The sequence below is a fragment of the Hyperolius riggenbachi genome, chromosome 7 (assembly GCF_040937935.1).
Source record: "Hyperolius riggenbachi isolate aHypRig1 chromosome 7, aHypRig1.pri, whole genome shotgun sequence".
NCBI lineage: Eukaryota > Metazoa > Chordata > Amphibia > Anura > Hyperoliidae > Hyperolius > Hyperolius riggenbachi.
Genome location: NC_090652.1, coordinates 265861653 through 265878247, shown reverse-complemented (window position 1 = coordinate 265878247; position 16595 = coordinate 265861653). Strand labels below are relative to the sequence as shown.

The 16595-nt window shown below is 47.1% G+C and overlaps 1 protein-coding gene across 1 annotated transcript in view; it reads left to right on the top strand.

Moving 5' to 3' along the window:
* Window positions 1-16595, top strand: part of GCA (grancalcin) — a 41056-nt gene that overhangs the window by 1011 nt on the left and 23450 nt on the right. Inside the window, exon 2 of the mRNA XM_068245641.1 lies at window positions 14261-14386. Within this exon, the coding sequence (XP_068101742.1) occupies window positions 14261-14386 (126 nt within the window). The remainder of the gene's footprint in view (window positions 1-14260; window positions 14387-16595) is intronic.

The following is a 16595-nucleotide window of genomic DNA, read 5'->3' as shown; positions in this document are numbered from 1 at the left end:
CTAACACACACCCCACTTTGTCCACATTTTGGCGCTAGTTCATTTTAGGGGATAATTTCCGGCGTGTCCGATACCCCGCCGGATCGATTCCGCGCTCGATACCGGTGGGCAGGACAAAAGAATAAACGAGCGAAAGATAAGCTGCCCGTGGGGACGAGCCGGTGTAGATCCGGGTGCCTGCGGGGACGCGACGGAATCGAGCCAGCGGCTCGATTAAACGGTACAAAACGTACAGTGTATGCCCAGCATTAAAGAGAACCCGAGGTGTGTTTAAAGAATGTTATCTGCATACAGAAGCTGGATCTGCCTATACAGCCCAGCCTCTGTTGCTATCCCAAACCCCACTAAGGTCCCCCTGCAATCCCTCATAAATCACAGCCGTGCTGTGAGGCTGTGTTTACATCTGTAGTGTCAGTCTCAGCTGCTCCCCCGCCTCCTGCACAGCTCCGGTCCCTGCCCCCGTCCCTTCCCTCCAATCAGCAGGGAGGGAAGGGATGCAGGCGGGGACTGGAGTTCTGCAGGAGGCGGGGAGAGCAGCAGACTGACACTATAGAGATAAACAAAGCCAGCCCTGACAAGCTGTTTGTCAGCAGGTCAGCAGCGTGGCTGTGATTTATGAGGGATTGCAGAGTGCAGGGGGACCTTGGGGGGGGGGGTTGGGATAGCAACAGAGGCTGGGCTGTATAGGCAGATCCGGCCTCTGTATGCAGATAATAATCTTTAAACCCACCTCGGGTTCTCTTTAAAAGCTGTCCAGATGCCTCCACCTATCCAATAATCTCCTAAATGAGGTAATTGGGGAGTCTCTCTCTCTCTCTCAGCACAGCTTCCTGTGCTGCACAGGTGGGAGGAGCAGATGCAGATTCTGTGCTAAAGGCACGTACACACGCCTGATTTAAGAAATGACATCTACTGACAGTTTTCCTGTGTGTACAGTCTGTCGGCAGGCTGATGAGGCTGGTTTTGAGAGATCTGTGTCATGCGATTGATGATTCCAAAAGGAAGTTCTCTGGAACAGTTGCATCAAATGTAAAAATTGTGATTAAAGGCCTATTCCCTAAGTCACTTTTACTTAGAATGGTAGATTAAAGTGAGCTTATAACTTTCCCCCAGAAAGCCTCTGCATTAGGCCTGAATAATTTTAGGAAAAAATTGAACTGAGCAAATACTGTCTGAAATCGCGATTTTTGATTCAATTCACAATTTTCTTCAAATCCAGCTTCGTTCCCTCTCTGTCTTTGTGCCCCCTCAGGGTCTCTCTCTTGCCCCCTTTGTGTGTATTTTTGCCCCATTTGGGGGTCTCTCTGTGCCCCCTCTGTTCCCCAAGCTGCAGCGGTGCTGGACATATCTTCACCTCTTGCAGACTCTAATGCACGGCATACTACCTGTATGTCATGTGACATACAAGACTTATTTGTAACTTTAAAAGGGACTATATAAACTAATGCAATCTCAAAAAGGCAGAAAAAAAAGTCTCTGAAAAAACTGACACATGTAGAAAAACATCAAAAACACACGGTTCTTCAATATCACAGTGATAGGTCTTGAAAGCACATTACATTGATTTGAATCAACAAGCGGTTGTAGCTTTGCGGGTATATAACTTCAAGCCTTGAAGTTATATACCCGCAAAGCTACAACCGCTTGTTGATTCAAATCAATGTAATGTGCTTTCAAGACCTATCACTGTGATATTGAAGAACCGTGTGTTTTTGATGTTTTTCTACATGTGTCAAAGTTTTTTCAGAGACTTTTTTTTCTGTCTTTTTGAGATTGCATTAGTTTATATAGTCCTTAAAGTTACAAATAAGTGTTGGTGGGCAAAGTGGATTGCCCTGAAAAAGGACTGTTTTGATCCTTCACAATATAAAGGATTGCACCCCAAGATATTCTCTATAAATGTGACATACAAGAACCAGGACGTATAGGCCGGGCACAAGAGCCGACTGATGGCGGTAGAGGACGGACAGCGTTGGACTCGTTCGGAAGGTATGTCCAGCACTGCTCTCGCTGGGACTTGGGAAAGTTTGATGCCGCTTCTTCAAACTTTCCCATGCGGAAATGACATAACGGAAATAGGTGCTTTGATGATTCCGAAAGTGTGGTCAGGAGTTCGGTTTAAATTTGATTTATCATTCAGGCCTACTCTGCATAGGGCAGAGGCTTCTGAATGGTCTATCTTGGAGCCCACCGTTTCTGTGTAGAATGCTTCTGTATCTGTACATGACTGGCAAAAGCTTGTCTGAGTACTCAAGTGCCCCGCTTCATACTGTGAACGAGCGCTGTTTGCACTGGGCATGTGCAAGTACAACCACGCCTTTTGTAGTAGCTTCAAAGCTCTCTATATCAAGGACAGCTGAAGCGAGAGTGATATGGAGGCTGGCATATTTCCTTTTCAGCAGTACCAGTTGCCTGGCATCCTGCTGATCCTCTGCCTCGAAATACTTTTAGCCTTAAGCCGCATCTACACGCGTAGATGCGGCCGCGATGCTCCTTATCAATCGAGCCGCTGATGCGGCTCGATAAGATCCGGCAGGACGGATCTTCGCACCGCCGATTCCCTGCTCGATCCCCGCGAGGGGACAATGGCAGGGAATCGTGCGGGAGATAAGCGGCACGAGCGGGGAATCGTATGCGGCGCGGCGAGCGGGGACGCGGAAGAGGCGATCCGGCGGCTAATTGAGCCGCCGGATCGCTGCAATGTCCCTTCGTGTAGATGGGGCTTTAAGCTGAATCCACACAGTACAATTTTTCCGTCAGATCGTCCTGTGATCTGATAAGAAATTGCATCATGTGTAGACGTCCAAATTGTTTCTGATCGATTTTGCGTTTAAGTATCCAAAATCGATCGGAGCGGTTGGAAATTGTCTAATTTAGCTTTAGACCCGGAACAAACATGCAGCAGATCAGCTGATTCTGGCATTGTTAGATCTGATTAGATTAGCTGCATGCTTTTTTCTGGTATTATTCAGACACTAATGCAGCCAGAGAGATCAGCAGGGCTTAAAAGGAAATGTATATGGCAGCCTCCATATACTTCTCGCTTCAGTTGTCCTTTAAGCAGGGCTATGGAATCGGTACAAAAATCATCTGACTCCTCAGTTTATGAAACCACGACTCTGTCAGGTACCTGAAAATTGCTCAGACTCTACAATCCCTGGCAGCCCTACAAATAGTTTTCTGCACTTTGCAACACCTAGGTGCCCCATATACTTTACAACCCTGTACATACGCATGATTAGTCTTCTGAGATGTCCCATAACGACTGCCTCAGCCGATAATTAGGCTTGTATACAGTAGCCCGTGACTGCCACTGTGCAAGTGCTTCAAGGTGCATCAACTCGGCTGAGCAATGGCCGATTACTTTGTGCCACCGCATACCCAGCCTGCCACGTAATTTTACACAAGGGCCACTCTATCGCCCCCCGCCAAAAGGATTGGGTCATGATCCCCGATGGGCGACATTAGTCACAAGTGTGTACGCATCTTAACAGCCACTTTGTCCAAGTTTTTCCTGTTGTTTAATTTAAAGCTACTATATATCCTGGTGTGTAAAACAGGCAGTAATGGTTGGTAATAAGAGAAAGGGAAGCCATGCTATCTTTATCTTTATTGACTACATAACCACTAATAAAGATGTAGGCTTCCATAAAATCACTTGATAAACCTCTGTAAAAGAATCAGCCAGGATTTTATCACAGCAATAATATTGATAAATAAGCCATCCTCAACAACCTCATGGTCACCCCATGTAATAGTGATCATTGCAAGCGGCCTTGCCTTATACAAACCTTGTGTTCTGTTCTATGGAGCGGGAAGAGCAGCTGGGGGGCATGTGTGGTGCCTTGTACAAGCTTGAGACTAATGTCGTCCGGCATGGATTGGGCACAATCACCCGGATAACATTTTGTGGACTAGGCTGAGCAGACATGTCGCTAGCCCAGGAGGAGACATTAGGCAAGTCTCCCGAACACTGCTACTGCCTATAGAGCGCGTCCTAGTGGCTGCAGCTCTGGCGCTTTGAGTCCGCCAGGAGAAAAGCGTGATGTTATTTGTCTTGTCTTTGTCTAGCCTAGTGCACGAGTGGCCAGTTTCTGCGGAGCATTCACAGCCTGCATTAGTGCAAACGCTATGCATGATCATAGTCACGGACAAGAGTGTAGCCTTTTAGCTTTTAATTTTAGGTGTACTTTAAAACCATCTTGTGTTGGCATTAGGGTTTTTCACTTTGATTCTTGTAAGGGCCAAGAATACCTAGGTGAGAAGTACGGAGAGACCGGGAGCCCAATGGTGCAGTATCGTCAGGTATAGGGAGGATAAACTTACATAGATCTATACTCACAAACGTGGGTTACAGTTCCTGCAAGCACTGCATATGCATGCAGGGAATTAACTGTCCCTGCTCGGAACTCCAGGTCTTGCTGGATACTGGACGGTCGCTCTACTGTAGTACAATAGACTTTCCAGAAAATCTGAAAAGCTATTACCTCCAAAGGAAGTCTGGCTGGTAATGGGTAGGATGGAGACACCTAAAATGTGTTCCATTTTAGTATTGTTAAAAAAAAATAAAAAAAAAAAAATAGATTACCTCTCCAGAAGATAGACACCAGTTCAACTGGGAAAAAAGTTTTTATTCAAAAAGCAATCTGAAAATGTACCAGATGGGAAGTGGGAACCAAACCTTGTGTTGGTTTTTGGAGGGCAGCGTGAATTTAGTTACCTATCCCTGCCATCTACATCTAAGCCAACATCTTGTGTGTCCCTGTGCTGCAGGTTGATGTTCCTGCAGTGATGTCCAACGTTCCTGGCTGCCGCAATACATGCTGGGTGATGTAGTGCATTGATGTGGTTATATCTCCTGCCAATGGTCTAATCCTCTTCCGGCATGCATTGCGACAGCCAGGAACGTAGAGCATCACCGCAGGAGCTACAACCTACGGTTCTGTGGCATAGGGACATAGAAATAGAAGCAACCATAAAGACTGCCTGCTGCATCCCTAAAAGCTCACACATTCAAACCTTACTTAGGGGGATATTTGTTTTTAAAAGTTTAAAAAAAATTGCACACAGTTACCTTTAAAGTGCATCCGACCTAAAATGAAAAATAACTATTACACCAGTAGCATTATAAACACAAAGAACAGTACTACCTAGCTAAAACGCACCCACCTTTTAAAAATTTCTATTAAGTGGGTTCAAATTAAGCCCACCACCATCTTAAAGATGCAACCTACAGAAATCACGTGTGCAGTTGGGATTCTAGGGGAGGTGCTCACAGGAGCACTTGTGATCTGGGAACCAGTAGTGCTGTGGCAATAGATGCATGAGGGGGAGAGGCTAGTTACATTAGAGGGTGATTGGCTAGGTAGGGGAAAACATCAGTTGGAAAAATTGACTGTTAAGGAAATCTGGAACGAAAAAAAAACCTCCCCTGGGAGGTACTCTCCTCGGGTGGGGGATGCCTCTGGATCCTATTGAGGCTTCCCACAGCGGCGGTGATAAGCTCCCTGAACAGCGGGGATGTAAATTACCTTTCCGGCCTCCAGTGCAGGCGCAGTATCTGTTTTCCGCCGCGGAGATAGCCGATCGCTGTCAGGCTGCTCTACTGCGCAGGTGCAAGTCTCCTGCGCAGTAGAGCGGACCCGACGGAGATCGGCTATTTTCTCCTATCTCCGTGCGAAGAGCCGCAACAGTGCCCCCGCTGGAGCCAGGAAAGGTAAATCAGCGCTTGTCGAGGGAGGATCCAGGGACACTTCGGGGGAGCCAGCGCTGGACTGCCTGCAGCTACAGAGGTGGGGAAAGCCCCCCCCTCCACCTATAAAGATTCCTGAGCAAAGCCAGACTGAATGCTCAGTCAGGATTTTATCAGGGCTGATTAGAAGCAGGCTGAGCAGTGAAGAATGAAACAGAGCAGGGTAGGGGTTTTCTCTAATGTTCCCACTGAAAACTGAGCAGCCTGGGAAGACGGAGAGAGCCCTCAGCCTGCATGGGTCTGGAGGAAGCCCCAGGTAAGTATAAATGGTGCAGTAGTTATATATTTATATGGTAAAATACATGAGGGTGCTTCATCTCTGGTTCACTTTAAATGTATTGTATGTGAGGAGGCCATTAGTGATGACTGCACGTTTGATCTTGGATCCACTTTAAAGTATACCCAAGATGTAAACTACTGCACCATTTATACTTACCTGGGGCTTCCTCCAGACCCATGCAGGCTGAGGGCTCCCTCACAGTCTTCCCAGGCTTCTGTTTTCCTGCTGTAAGCACCAGTAAATTGGCCAGTTGTGCTCTGTCCTGCATGCCCGGCCGAGCACGCCTCTCGAGCTCCCATTGCTGGGTGTGCAATGGGGGTGCAAATGCGGCTGAGCCACGCATGTGAAGTGGAGCACAACTGGCTAAATTACCAAAGCTGACCATGGGGCAACAGAGCTGCCCACAGTATGCTACAGTAGTTACCTTTAAAGAGCACACGAGGTGGGTTTTAAGAATGCCATTAGGACACAGAGGCTGGTTCTGCATACCATCACCAGCCTCTGTCTGTACTGTGCCCCCCAGTCTCCCCCCTGCGCTCTGCTGTCCCCATAAATAAAACCGCCGTGCTAGCCAGGGCTGTGGAGTCGGTACAAAAATCTTCTGACTCCTTGGTTTATGAAACTCCGACTCCGGGTACCCAAAATTGCTCAGACTCCGTCTCCTTAGTCTAATACTAATACAGGGCTGTGGATTTTGTGCAAAAATCATCCGACTCCTTAAGCTGGCCACTAATGGTCCAATTTCTAGCGAAAAATCGTTTGAGCGATCAGAAAATCTGATCGGACGAAAAATCGTTCACTACACCATCAACTAACCAATCATTGCTTCCTATCTATCACGACCACCAAGAAAATCCAAATTTTCGTTTATCACACACACCGTTACTACTGCGTACACGATCAAATATGTCTGCTCAAAACTTCCCAGCACGTCCGCTCAATATAAATATATAGGTCAAAATGTCAATGGGCATACACTTGGCGGTACTGGTTTTCATACAACTAGATAATTATAAAATCGGGATGGTTGATCGGCCGCTATGTCCAGATGTATGGCCTTTGCTAGAAACCGTCAGAGACAACATTTTAGCTGACAGTTATCTATGGTGTTTACAGAACATGAACTCCTCTAAGAAGGGCAACTTCTCAATGAAACTACTTTACAAAATGTCTTGTGTAGCACTGATATTTAAAAATAAACTTTTGAAGCGAAGTTTCACTTTCTCATAACTGCAGAAAACTATGTAACAGAGTATCTGTTCTTGGGTTGGGTCACAGAGCACATTGGAGTGCTAGGATTTTTTTTCCACTGCAAATTGCAGACGCAAATGCACTCAATCCTGTTTTTCTTTAATTGGGTGTGCTAGAAATAATGAATGTTCTTTCCCTAGCCAGGTTAAAGTACACCTGTAACAAAACACAGCCCTATAGGGTACTTCAGGAGGGGGAAGCTGCAGCAGCATGTGGCAATATTTACCTTCAGGGCTCCAGCACAGACGCAGTAGCTGCTTTCTGATGGGCTGCGGAGGAAACGGCTGAGGCTGATCAGGTCTGCTCTACTGTGCAGGTGTAAGTCGTGCTGGATCGTGTTAGGTTAATATTTATCTCCCTGGTGTTTGGGGTCTTTCAGTGCTGGATCGCCGGAATGGAGGAGGAGGGGGGAAGCTTCATTAGGATCCAGAGGTTTCCCCCTTCCCGAGGTAAGTACCTCCTAGGATTTTGTAATTGGCAGTTGAAATGGGCCTTATATTGGTGGCATCCATGCGACTGGTAAACCGCATATGCTTTGAGAGTTGGACTGAAACGCATTCAGTGGAAAAAGGCCCATACTGAGCAAGAGAGCTGGCCGGCATGGATCCTGTTTTTGTTTTATGTTGGCCTTTAGTTGATTGTCGGCATAACCGTTTGCAGAAAACGTTTGTGTGTACTCTGAGTACTCATAGTTACAAATCCAGTTTTGAGCGAACAGCATTAAATGTTTGCAGCTTCCCTGTTGTGGAATCCCTTTGTCTTCTGTGTGTACAGTAACCGCATAAGAAAAGGGAAACCACACAGTTACATTAACCCATAACCTGCACAGGATATCACCTATGTCAGTAGATTAGCTACTACTTATGTTGTTACTAATGAGGTGTCTGCGGAACTGCTTCTTAACCCTCCTGGTGGTTTGCTAAAAAATCGCCAGGGGGCAGCAAATCTTTTTTTTTTTTTTAAATTTTTTTTTTTTTTTTTTCCATGTAGCGAGACAAAGTCTCGCTACATGATAGCCGCTGCTCAGCGGCATCCCCCCAGCCCCTCCGATCGCCTCCGGCGATCAGGAGATCCCGTTCCAAGAACGGGATCTCCTGGAGGGCTTCCCCCGTCGCCATGGCGACGGGGCGGGATGACGTCACCGACGTCGTGACGCCAAAGGGGATTCCTATCCACCCCATAGAGCTGCCTGGCACTGATTGGCCAGGCAGCGCACGGGGTCGGGGGGGGGGGGCTGCGGCGCGACGGATAGCGGCGGCGATCGGGCACTGCACGCAGCTAGCAAAGTGCTAGCTGCGTGCAGCAAAAATTATGCAAATCGGCCCAGCGGGGCCTGAGCGGTGCCTTCCGGCGGCATGTTAAAGAGCACCTCCATACAAAAAATAAAAAATCCGTCAGCGCTGCTGTAATGAAAAGTTATGTTTACCTCGAGTCCTGTTCCCCGAAGCCCCCGCATCACTACACTTCCACCTCTTGGGCCCCGCCTCCCTTCTCTCTTCCGAGAAAAAACACCTGGCAATTTAATGTAGTTAATAGCTTGGCATTTTCACGGAGGGGAGGCGGGGCCAAGTGGCAGAAGTTTAGTGATGCGGGGTCTTCGGGTGGCTTTGTGGGACAAGACTCTGGAGGTAAATATAACTTTTTCATTACAGCAGTGCTGATGGATTTTAATTTTTTGTATGGAGGTCCTTTTTAAAGTGTACCAGAGCTGAAGAAATTACAAAAATCGATGCTTACCAGCTGCTTCCTCCAGCTGCATAAATGTGAGTCCCTCGCTGTCCTCCCGCAGTCTGCCGTTCAGCCCCAGTAACTGTATCAGTCGTGTCCAGTCTGGGTCTTCTGTGCAGGTGTGGGAGGTCCGCGCATGCGCAGAACACCCAGGCTGGACTCGACTGAGACAGATACCGGGGCTGAACACTGCTGAATGGTAGACTGCTGAACAATTTTCATTTTTAAAACCGAAAATTGGGATCTAGCGTCAAAGCGGCCGTTTTGCGGCAGTTTTCGCCGCTGCCACCTGCTCTGCTCGCGAGCGCTGTAATAACAGCCCACGAGATTTTGAAGCAGCACAAGTAATTTTGATTGGTTCATTTCATTTTTGTGGACTAAGCACAGCTATGACTGTATGTATAAATTATTGATGGCTATTATCTGAGAAATAGAACATATATTCTTTTTTAATTAGGCCCCGTTCATACTGCATGCGTTTCCTGCCGCGTTTTGGAAACGCGTGCATGTGGCCGACACGCACGACATCAGACATTGCATAGATTGCAATGTCTGATGTTCACACTGCATGCGTTCCGGACCTGTGCGGTCCGGGAACGCATGCTGCACGCATTTTTTGTAAAAACGCGTGGCTGTCCCATTCACTTTTCAGTGATGGGATCAGCCACGCAACGCACACAAACGCGGATGGCATGCGTTCGTACGCATTGCGTTGTGCGTGCCCGTCCATGATGTGAACGGGGCCTTACAGTTTAAATTCATTAGGAGTTGGTGCATTTTTTTCCTGACTCCGGGTACTCAAAAATTCCCTCGACTCCGACTCCACAGCCCTGGATCAATATTGGGCGGTAACCGAAGTAGTGTGACTGGGTGGTGGTAGGATTGCTTCAGTTATGCTCCTTCAAATGTGTTCCCTCTTCTTCTATACAGTTCCAATAACCTTACATATCATTGAGGAAGTGTACCATTTCCCCATTGAGAACGTTCATTGTATGGTATTTTGCAAGTACAGATCGCATTTCCTTCTAAAAATATTAGCGGAGGCTGACATACCTTTCATTGGAATGACAGCAGTAATATGGTGAAGACAGAAGTGATGATTATCAGGCAGACTGCATCTGGTTTTACCATTGTTGAGACACTCGGTGTTGCCCAAACATCACGCCTCATTAAGAAATAGATCTATAGACACTGAAATAGCTGCCTCTAGCGTCGTGTATTCAGTTTTTGTTGCACCAGGTCTGACACGGCTCTTCCTGTAGTGACTATTAGTTAAACACCACACAGAGGAAGCAGTTAAAGCAAGCCTGAATGAAACTTGTGCACCTTGCCATTTCACCTACTATGTGCTGTCACCTGACATTTTGATTCAGTTGAACCTGGCTATAAGCAGTTTGATGACTGCCCAGTTTGGCCAGGGATGGTTTACTATATGTTTGGAAATAAACCAGGTAGTAGTGACTAAATGATTCATAGTGCTGCCACTGCTAGCATTATACTACCTGATGTACTACAGCGCTATGCCCATTATCCACTACTGATTCTCTCCTGATTTAATGCTGTGCACAATCGCTGTTTTTGATCATAAACGGTCAAAAATTGATTGGTAATTGATTGAAAATGTTGAATTACTGGTCCACTGGGCCCCTCCCCCGGAGCCAGGAGTGTTTTAAATAAATAGGAGCTATAATAGAGTAAGCAGTTTGACAATTAGTGATTATATACGTATGGCATTTATGCTGTAAATAAAGATTGGTGTGTTTAATGTTTGTGGTACAAACATGTTTAAAGAGACACTGAAGCGAAAAAAAATTGATATAATGAATTGTATGTGTAGTACGAATAATTACTAGAACATTAGTAGCAAAGAAAATATTCTCATTTTTGATTTCAGTTATATAGTGTTTTTTTTTTTATAAACTTGCATCATTCTCTAATATTTGCAGTTTACACATTACTCAGCATTCTAAATAATTTTACTGAGCAGCCCAGTGGACTTTTGAACTGTCCTCTGCAGAGAAAAAGAAAATACGACTGATAGTTGAGATAACCAGCTTTAGAAGACCGAGCTCTCTGCGACTTTGAAAGTCATGGAGCTCAATGGCTTTTTTGCATAGATATCTGGAGTTTAACTCTTCCTGTACTGGAAACAATATTAGACGGATGTCTCTGCTCCTAATGTTTTTATTTCTTAGCTGTTCTACACATACAAATAATTTTTTCGCTTCAGTGTTTCTTTAAGGAAGATATGCAGACTGTGATATTCTAAACTGAAGCTGTGTGCCAGAAATGTGCGTTCAGGCCGGCACTACACATGCATCATTAAAAAAAAGAGAGAAGAAAATATTCTTTATGTACACTAATGTGTGCATAAAACCGCATGAGGTGAAAATGTCCCAATGGTTTTTAATAGTCTGATCTAATGTGTATTGTGCGTGCGTCTGTGTCCAGAATTTGGACTCCGTGGAAAGGTGTACATTTCTTGAGCTCTGGCCACACGCTAGACTGAGCATAATTGTTAAAGAACCAGTGCCCCAACTGTAAAGGTAGCCATACACTGGTCGATTTGCCATCAGATTCGACCAACAGATAGATCCCTCTCTGATCGAATCTGATCAGAGAGGGATCGTATGGCTACCTTTACTGCAAACAGATTGTGAACCGATTTCAGCCTGAAACCGTTCACAATCTGTGGTGGTGCTGCTGCCGCCGCTCCCCATGCCCGCATACATTACCTGCTCCGCCAGCGCGACTCCAGGTCTCCGCTGTCTTCTCTGCTCTGGTCTCCAGGTCCGGCATGCTTTACTTCTTCCTGCCCGGCAGGAAGTTTAAACAGTAGAGCGCCCTCTACTGTTTTAAAGAGACTCTGTAACAAATTGTTTATCTTTATTTCTTCTATGCTATAAGTTCCTATGCCTTTTCTAATGTGGTCTGGCTTACTGCAGCTTTTCCTAATTGCACAGTAGCTGTGTTATCTCTGTTATATGATCTAATCTTCTCTCTATAGTCGGCACAGTCAGGCTGAGGCAGTCAGACTGGAATGTGCAGGGCTGCTTGTGATTAGCTAGAAGCTGTACACACCCCCTGCAGGCTCTGTGTGACTAACACACTCTGCTTAGCTGAGCCTATTAGAAGCTGGTTAGTTTGTTTGTAAACACTGCCTAAAACTGGCAATTACAAGCCAGGTTTGCAGCAGAGAATGGCAGAAACAGCACAGAGGGGACCAGGAGCACATAATGAATAGAATGGTATGCTTTTTATTGTAAGAATTTCAGAGTACAGATTCTCTTTAAGGACCAGGGGATTTTGGAATGATCGGTGCTGCGTGGGCTCTACAGCTTCCCCCCCCCCTTTTTCCCCACTAGGGGGATGTCCTGCAGGGGGGGTCTGATCTCTGCCGGCTACTATTGATTTGCGGGGGGGGCTCCTCAAAGCCCCCCTCCGCAGCGCTTTCCGGGCTCCCCTGCTTTCCCTCCCTCTCCCTTCTCCTGTGTGCGGCGCAGGACGGATATCCGTCCTGCGCCTGATACAATAGGCTTCTGCCTATCAGATGCCGGTGATCCCCGGCCAATCAGAGGCCGGGGATCGCCGATCTACGTCATGGCGCTGCTGCGCAGCAGCGCTGTGTGATGTAAACAGCGGGGATTCCTTCCCCGCATGTTTACATTATGCGTGCGAGCCGCGATCGGCGGCTCGCACACTGTTCAGAGGCAGTCTCTGTGAACTGGCATGGAAATTCCATGCTATACTAACGACCCGCCGACGCCTATGGGCGTTAGGCGGTCGTTAAGTGGTTAAACTTCCTGCCGGGCAGGAGGAAGTGAAGCATGCTGGAGACAAGAGCGGAGAAGAAGCAGCGGGGGCAGTCGCGCCGGCGGAGCAGGTAACGTATTGCCTCTCTATTGCGTCGGTCGTCGGGCACTCGAACGCCGCTAGCGACGCGCTCCCTACCCGCGGGCGATCGGCGGTGATTTTCCACACGGAGCGATCGACGAGATCGGACGAAATGGATCGAAATTCGGCGTGTAGCGCGAACGATTGGCAGCAGATTCGATCCCAGTGATCGAATCTGCTGTCGAAACGGCGGCAAATCGGGCCAGTGTATGGCCAGCTTTAGACAGCGATCTATGTAGACCAATCAGTCCTGCAGATCACATCTGAGAACAATGAATCCATTCAAAGTATTCACGTATGCTGAAATTTGCACATCCAGGTCTTTTTGCGCTTCCCCTAATGATCCAATCGGAGGACCAGCGTTGTGCTGTGGCCAAATTCAAATGTCATTTCCACTCTATCCTACACATTATGTACTTCTATATATGACGTTTCTACTTAAAGGGAACCTAAAGCGAGAGGGAAATTGAGGTTGCCATATTTCCTTTTAAGCGATGCATATTACCTGGCTGGCCTGCTGATCCGGTGTTCAATATTGTTAGCCATAGACCCTGAACATGCATGCAGATCAAGTGTTCTGACTGAAGTCTGACTGGATTAGCTGCATGCTTCTTTCAGGTGTGATTCGGACACTATTGCAGCCAAAGAAAACAGCAGAATAGCCAGGCAACTTGTATTAAAGGAAATAAATATGGAAGCCTCGCTTTTAAAGGGGACCTGAAGCAAGAGGTATATGGAGGAGCAGTGTTCTCCCAAGAATTTCTTTCCAACCTAGGTGGCATGAAAAAGTAGCCGGGTGGGGTGAGATGAGAGAATGCAGGGCTGGTGCTTCTGTGCACAACTTTGCTTACAGCATTGGAGGTGGTGAGCCAATGGCAGCCGGGTGCTCACCAAAGCTAGCCAGATGGAGCACCCGGCTGGGAAGAACACTGGAGGAGCATTTTGCCAGAAACCTCTGATCTGTAAGCTTGTTCAGGGTCTATCGCTTGAAATATTAGAGGCAAAGGATCAGCAAGACTGCCAGCTAGTGTTCTCTGTAAGGAAATACTGTATAAAACAAAACATTCTCCCAAATCATCACTTACTGTAGTTGCGTTTAAAATGATTTTAGTTTTCCTTCCTTTGCAATCTGCCTTGACTTAAAACACCGTCCTTGTCCCTGCAAAGACTGTGCGCTTACCAAGGTGTATACAAGATGCAGATCAGAAATCACAAGGGATCCATAAAACTGCTATGAACTTATTAAACTGAAGGAGTGAGTTGGTCATTGTCACTTAGCATTGGGTGCAAAGGTTGCGCTGCTTTAGCTGTAAATTGTGGAATGTTAACAGGAAAATCTGTTCCTTCTATTTCAGTATGGACAAATGAATCCCTCGATGCCAATGATGGGGGGACAGGCTATGGCAGCTGGTGGCTTCTATGGACAGCAGTACGCTGCAGGAGATCCAATGTGGAGCTACTTCACAGCTGTGGCTGGACAGGTAGGAATCTATAGATGACTTGGTCAGGTGTGTAAAAAGGAACTATGTTTTTTTTTTTTTTTTTCCCAGCTGGGTGGCATGAAAAAGTAGCTGGGTGGGGCAAGATGAAAATGCGGGGTTGGCACTAGAGATGGCCCGAATTGTTCGCCGGCGAACTTCCGGGGTTCGCGATTGCGGAGAACCGCAAACTTTTCCGGAAGCTCGGTTCTCCCCCATAGTGCATCATGAGGGTCAACTTTGACCCTCTACATCACAGTCAGCAGGCACATTGTAGCCAATCAGGATACACTCCCTCCTGGAGGCCCCCCCCCCCTCACCCGGCAGGCAGCGTCAGGCATTTTACTCACTCGTGTGCCTGCAGTAATTAGAGAAGGGAAAGCTGCTGCAGACTCTCATAGGGAAAGATTAGTTAGGCTCTTGTAGGCTTCTTAGCTTGCTCCTTGCTGATTCTTATTGCTAAAAAAGCACCCCTCAACAGCTCTTTTGAGAGCTAATCTTGTTGTGATTTTTTTTTTTTGTGTGTGTGTGTGTGTGTCCCACTGACACTTGTGTTGCATAGACAGCCTTGGTAATTCCTACTGTGTGCCACTGCCAGGCCTAGCACATTCAGTGACCACCTGTGTGTGTGACAGGTGCACATTATCCATCACTGCATATACCTACCTGTTGTTCACTGTGCACCTACCTACGTGAGCGCATGCAGTGTCACTATGCCTGTCCAGTACCTGTCTGACAGGTGCACATTGTAATACCCATCACTGCATATACCTACTACCTGTTCCCTTCAGTGCACCCACCCACCTACCTACGTGAGCACACGCAGTGTGATATTTAATACCACCAGTCACTGTACCTGTTCACGGTACGTGTGTGTGACAGCTGCACATTGTATTGATACCAGTCACTGCATACCTGTTCACTGCACATTGTATTAGTCAAGTCAGTGCATACCTTTCACTTCATCCCCCCCCCCCCCCAATATGTGCAAAATGGGCAGAGCCAGAGGCAGGTCTGTTCGAGGTCGTGTTATCATGATTTCGTGCGGCCCTGGACCAAAGTACAGTGTTCAGAAGGCGCGTGCCATCAACCCCCAAGATTGTCAGGACGTAGTTGACTATTTAACACAGAATACCTCAGCTTCCGCACGGAAGTGTGACATATCTTCCCCCGCCTTCTCTGATTCTGGCACCCCACTTAACACTCAGTCGGCTGCACATTGCATTATACCTGGCAGTCAGTGCATACCTTTCAGTTGAATGGATGGCAGACTTGTCCTCCATAACAGATTCTCGTTAAAGGTAGTACAGTCTATCAGTGCCATCTACAGCAGGACCTCGAAAGTCCTCCTGTATTTTGGTCACTACCTTGGGGTGTGCATGCCATGCCTGCTGCCTTCCTTGGATGTGTGGTGGTGGTAGCCGTTTCTTAGGCTCCCACTCCGGACCAGAATCGAACCACGATTCCCCGGCCATTACCAGTGGTCACTCACAATGGCAGACGTGCCCTCCATAAAAGATTCTCGTTGCAGGTACTGAACAGCAAGCAGAACAAGTATTTACAAAAATAGATGTAAGCTTTAACAATGGTTAGAGAAAGAACCATTGAAAGTTGATAAGGCAGTCAGACATTACCTGACATCACTGAGGAAGAGCAATCTCGCCATGGTGCGCACCAGTCCAGCACGGCCGTTACTACACAAACAGCTGTTTGCGGTGCGCTACACAGTGAGTTTGGTGTCAGTGTGAAGCAGTACTCTAATTACACTCCCTGATTGATGTATACACATGCAAGATGTTTTAAAGCACTTTAGGCCTGCAATTTAGCATTCAATGGGATTTCTGCCCTACATTTTTCCCCGGGACTTTTGGCGTCTATCCCACTCATCCATGCCCCATCACTTTTGTGGCCAGCATAAATCTTACTAGTTTTCACAGTTCGCCTCCCCATTGAAGTCGATTGCGGTTTCTGAAAGTTTGCGCGAATCGAACATTTGGCAAAAGTTCGCGAACCTAAAATCGAAGGTTCGTGTCATCTCTAGTCTGGGGAGAACACTGGGCTGTGGGATCGGTATATGATTGACTCTAGAAGCGCGGTACGGTGCTGCCAGTCTAGGGAAGCACTCTGATAGGAGTACTTTCTGGGGGCTCACAGAGGAGGTCAATTTGAATGGGGCCTGGTGCTGGAATGAGGACACACAGGACTCTATAGA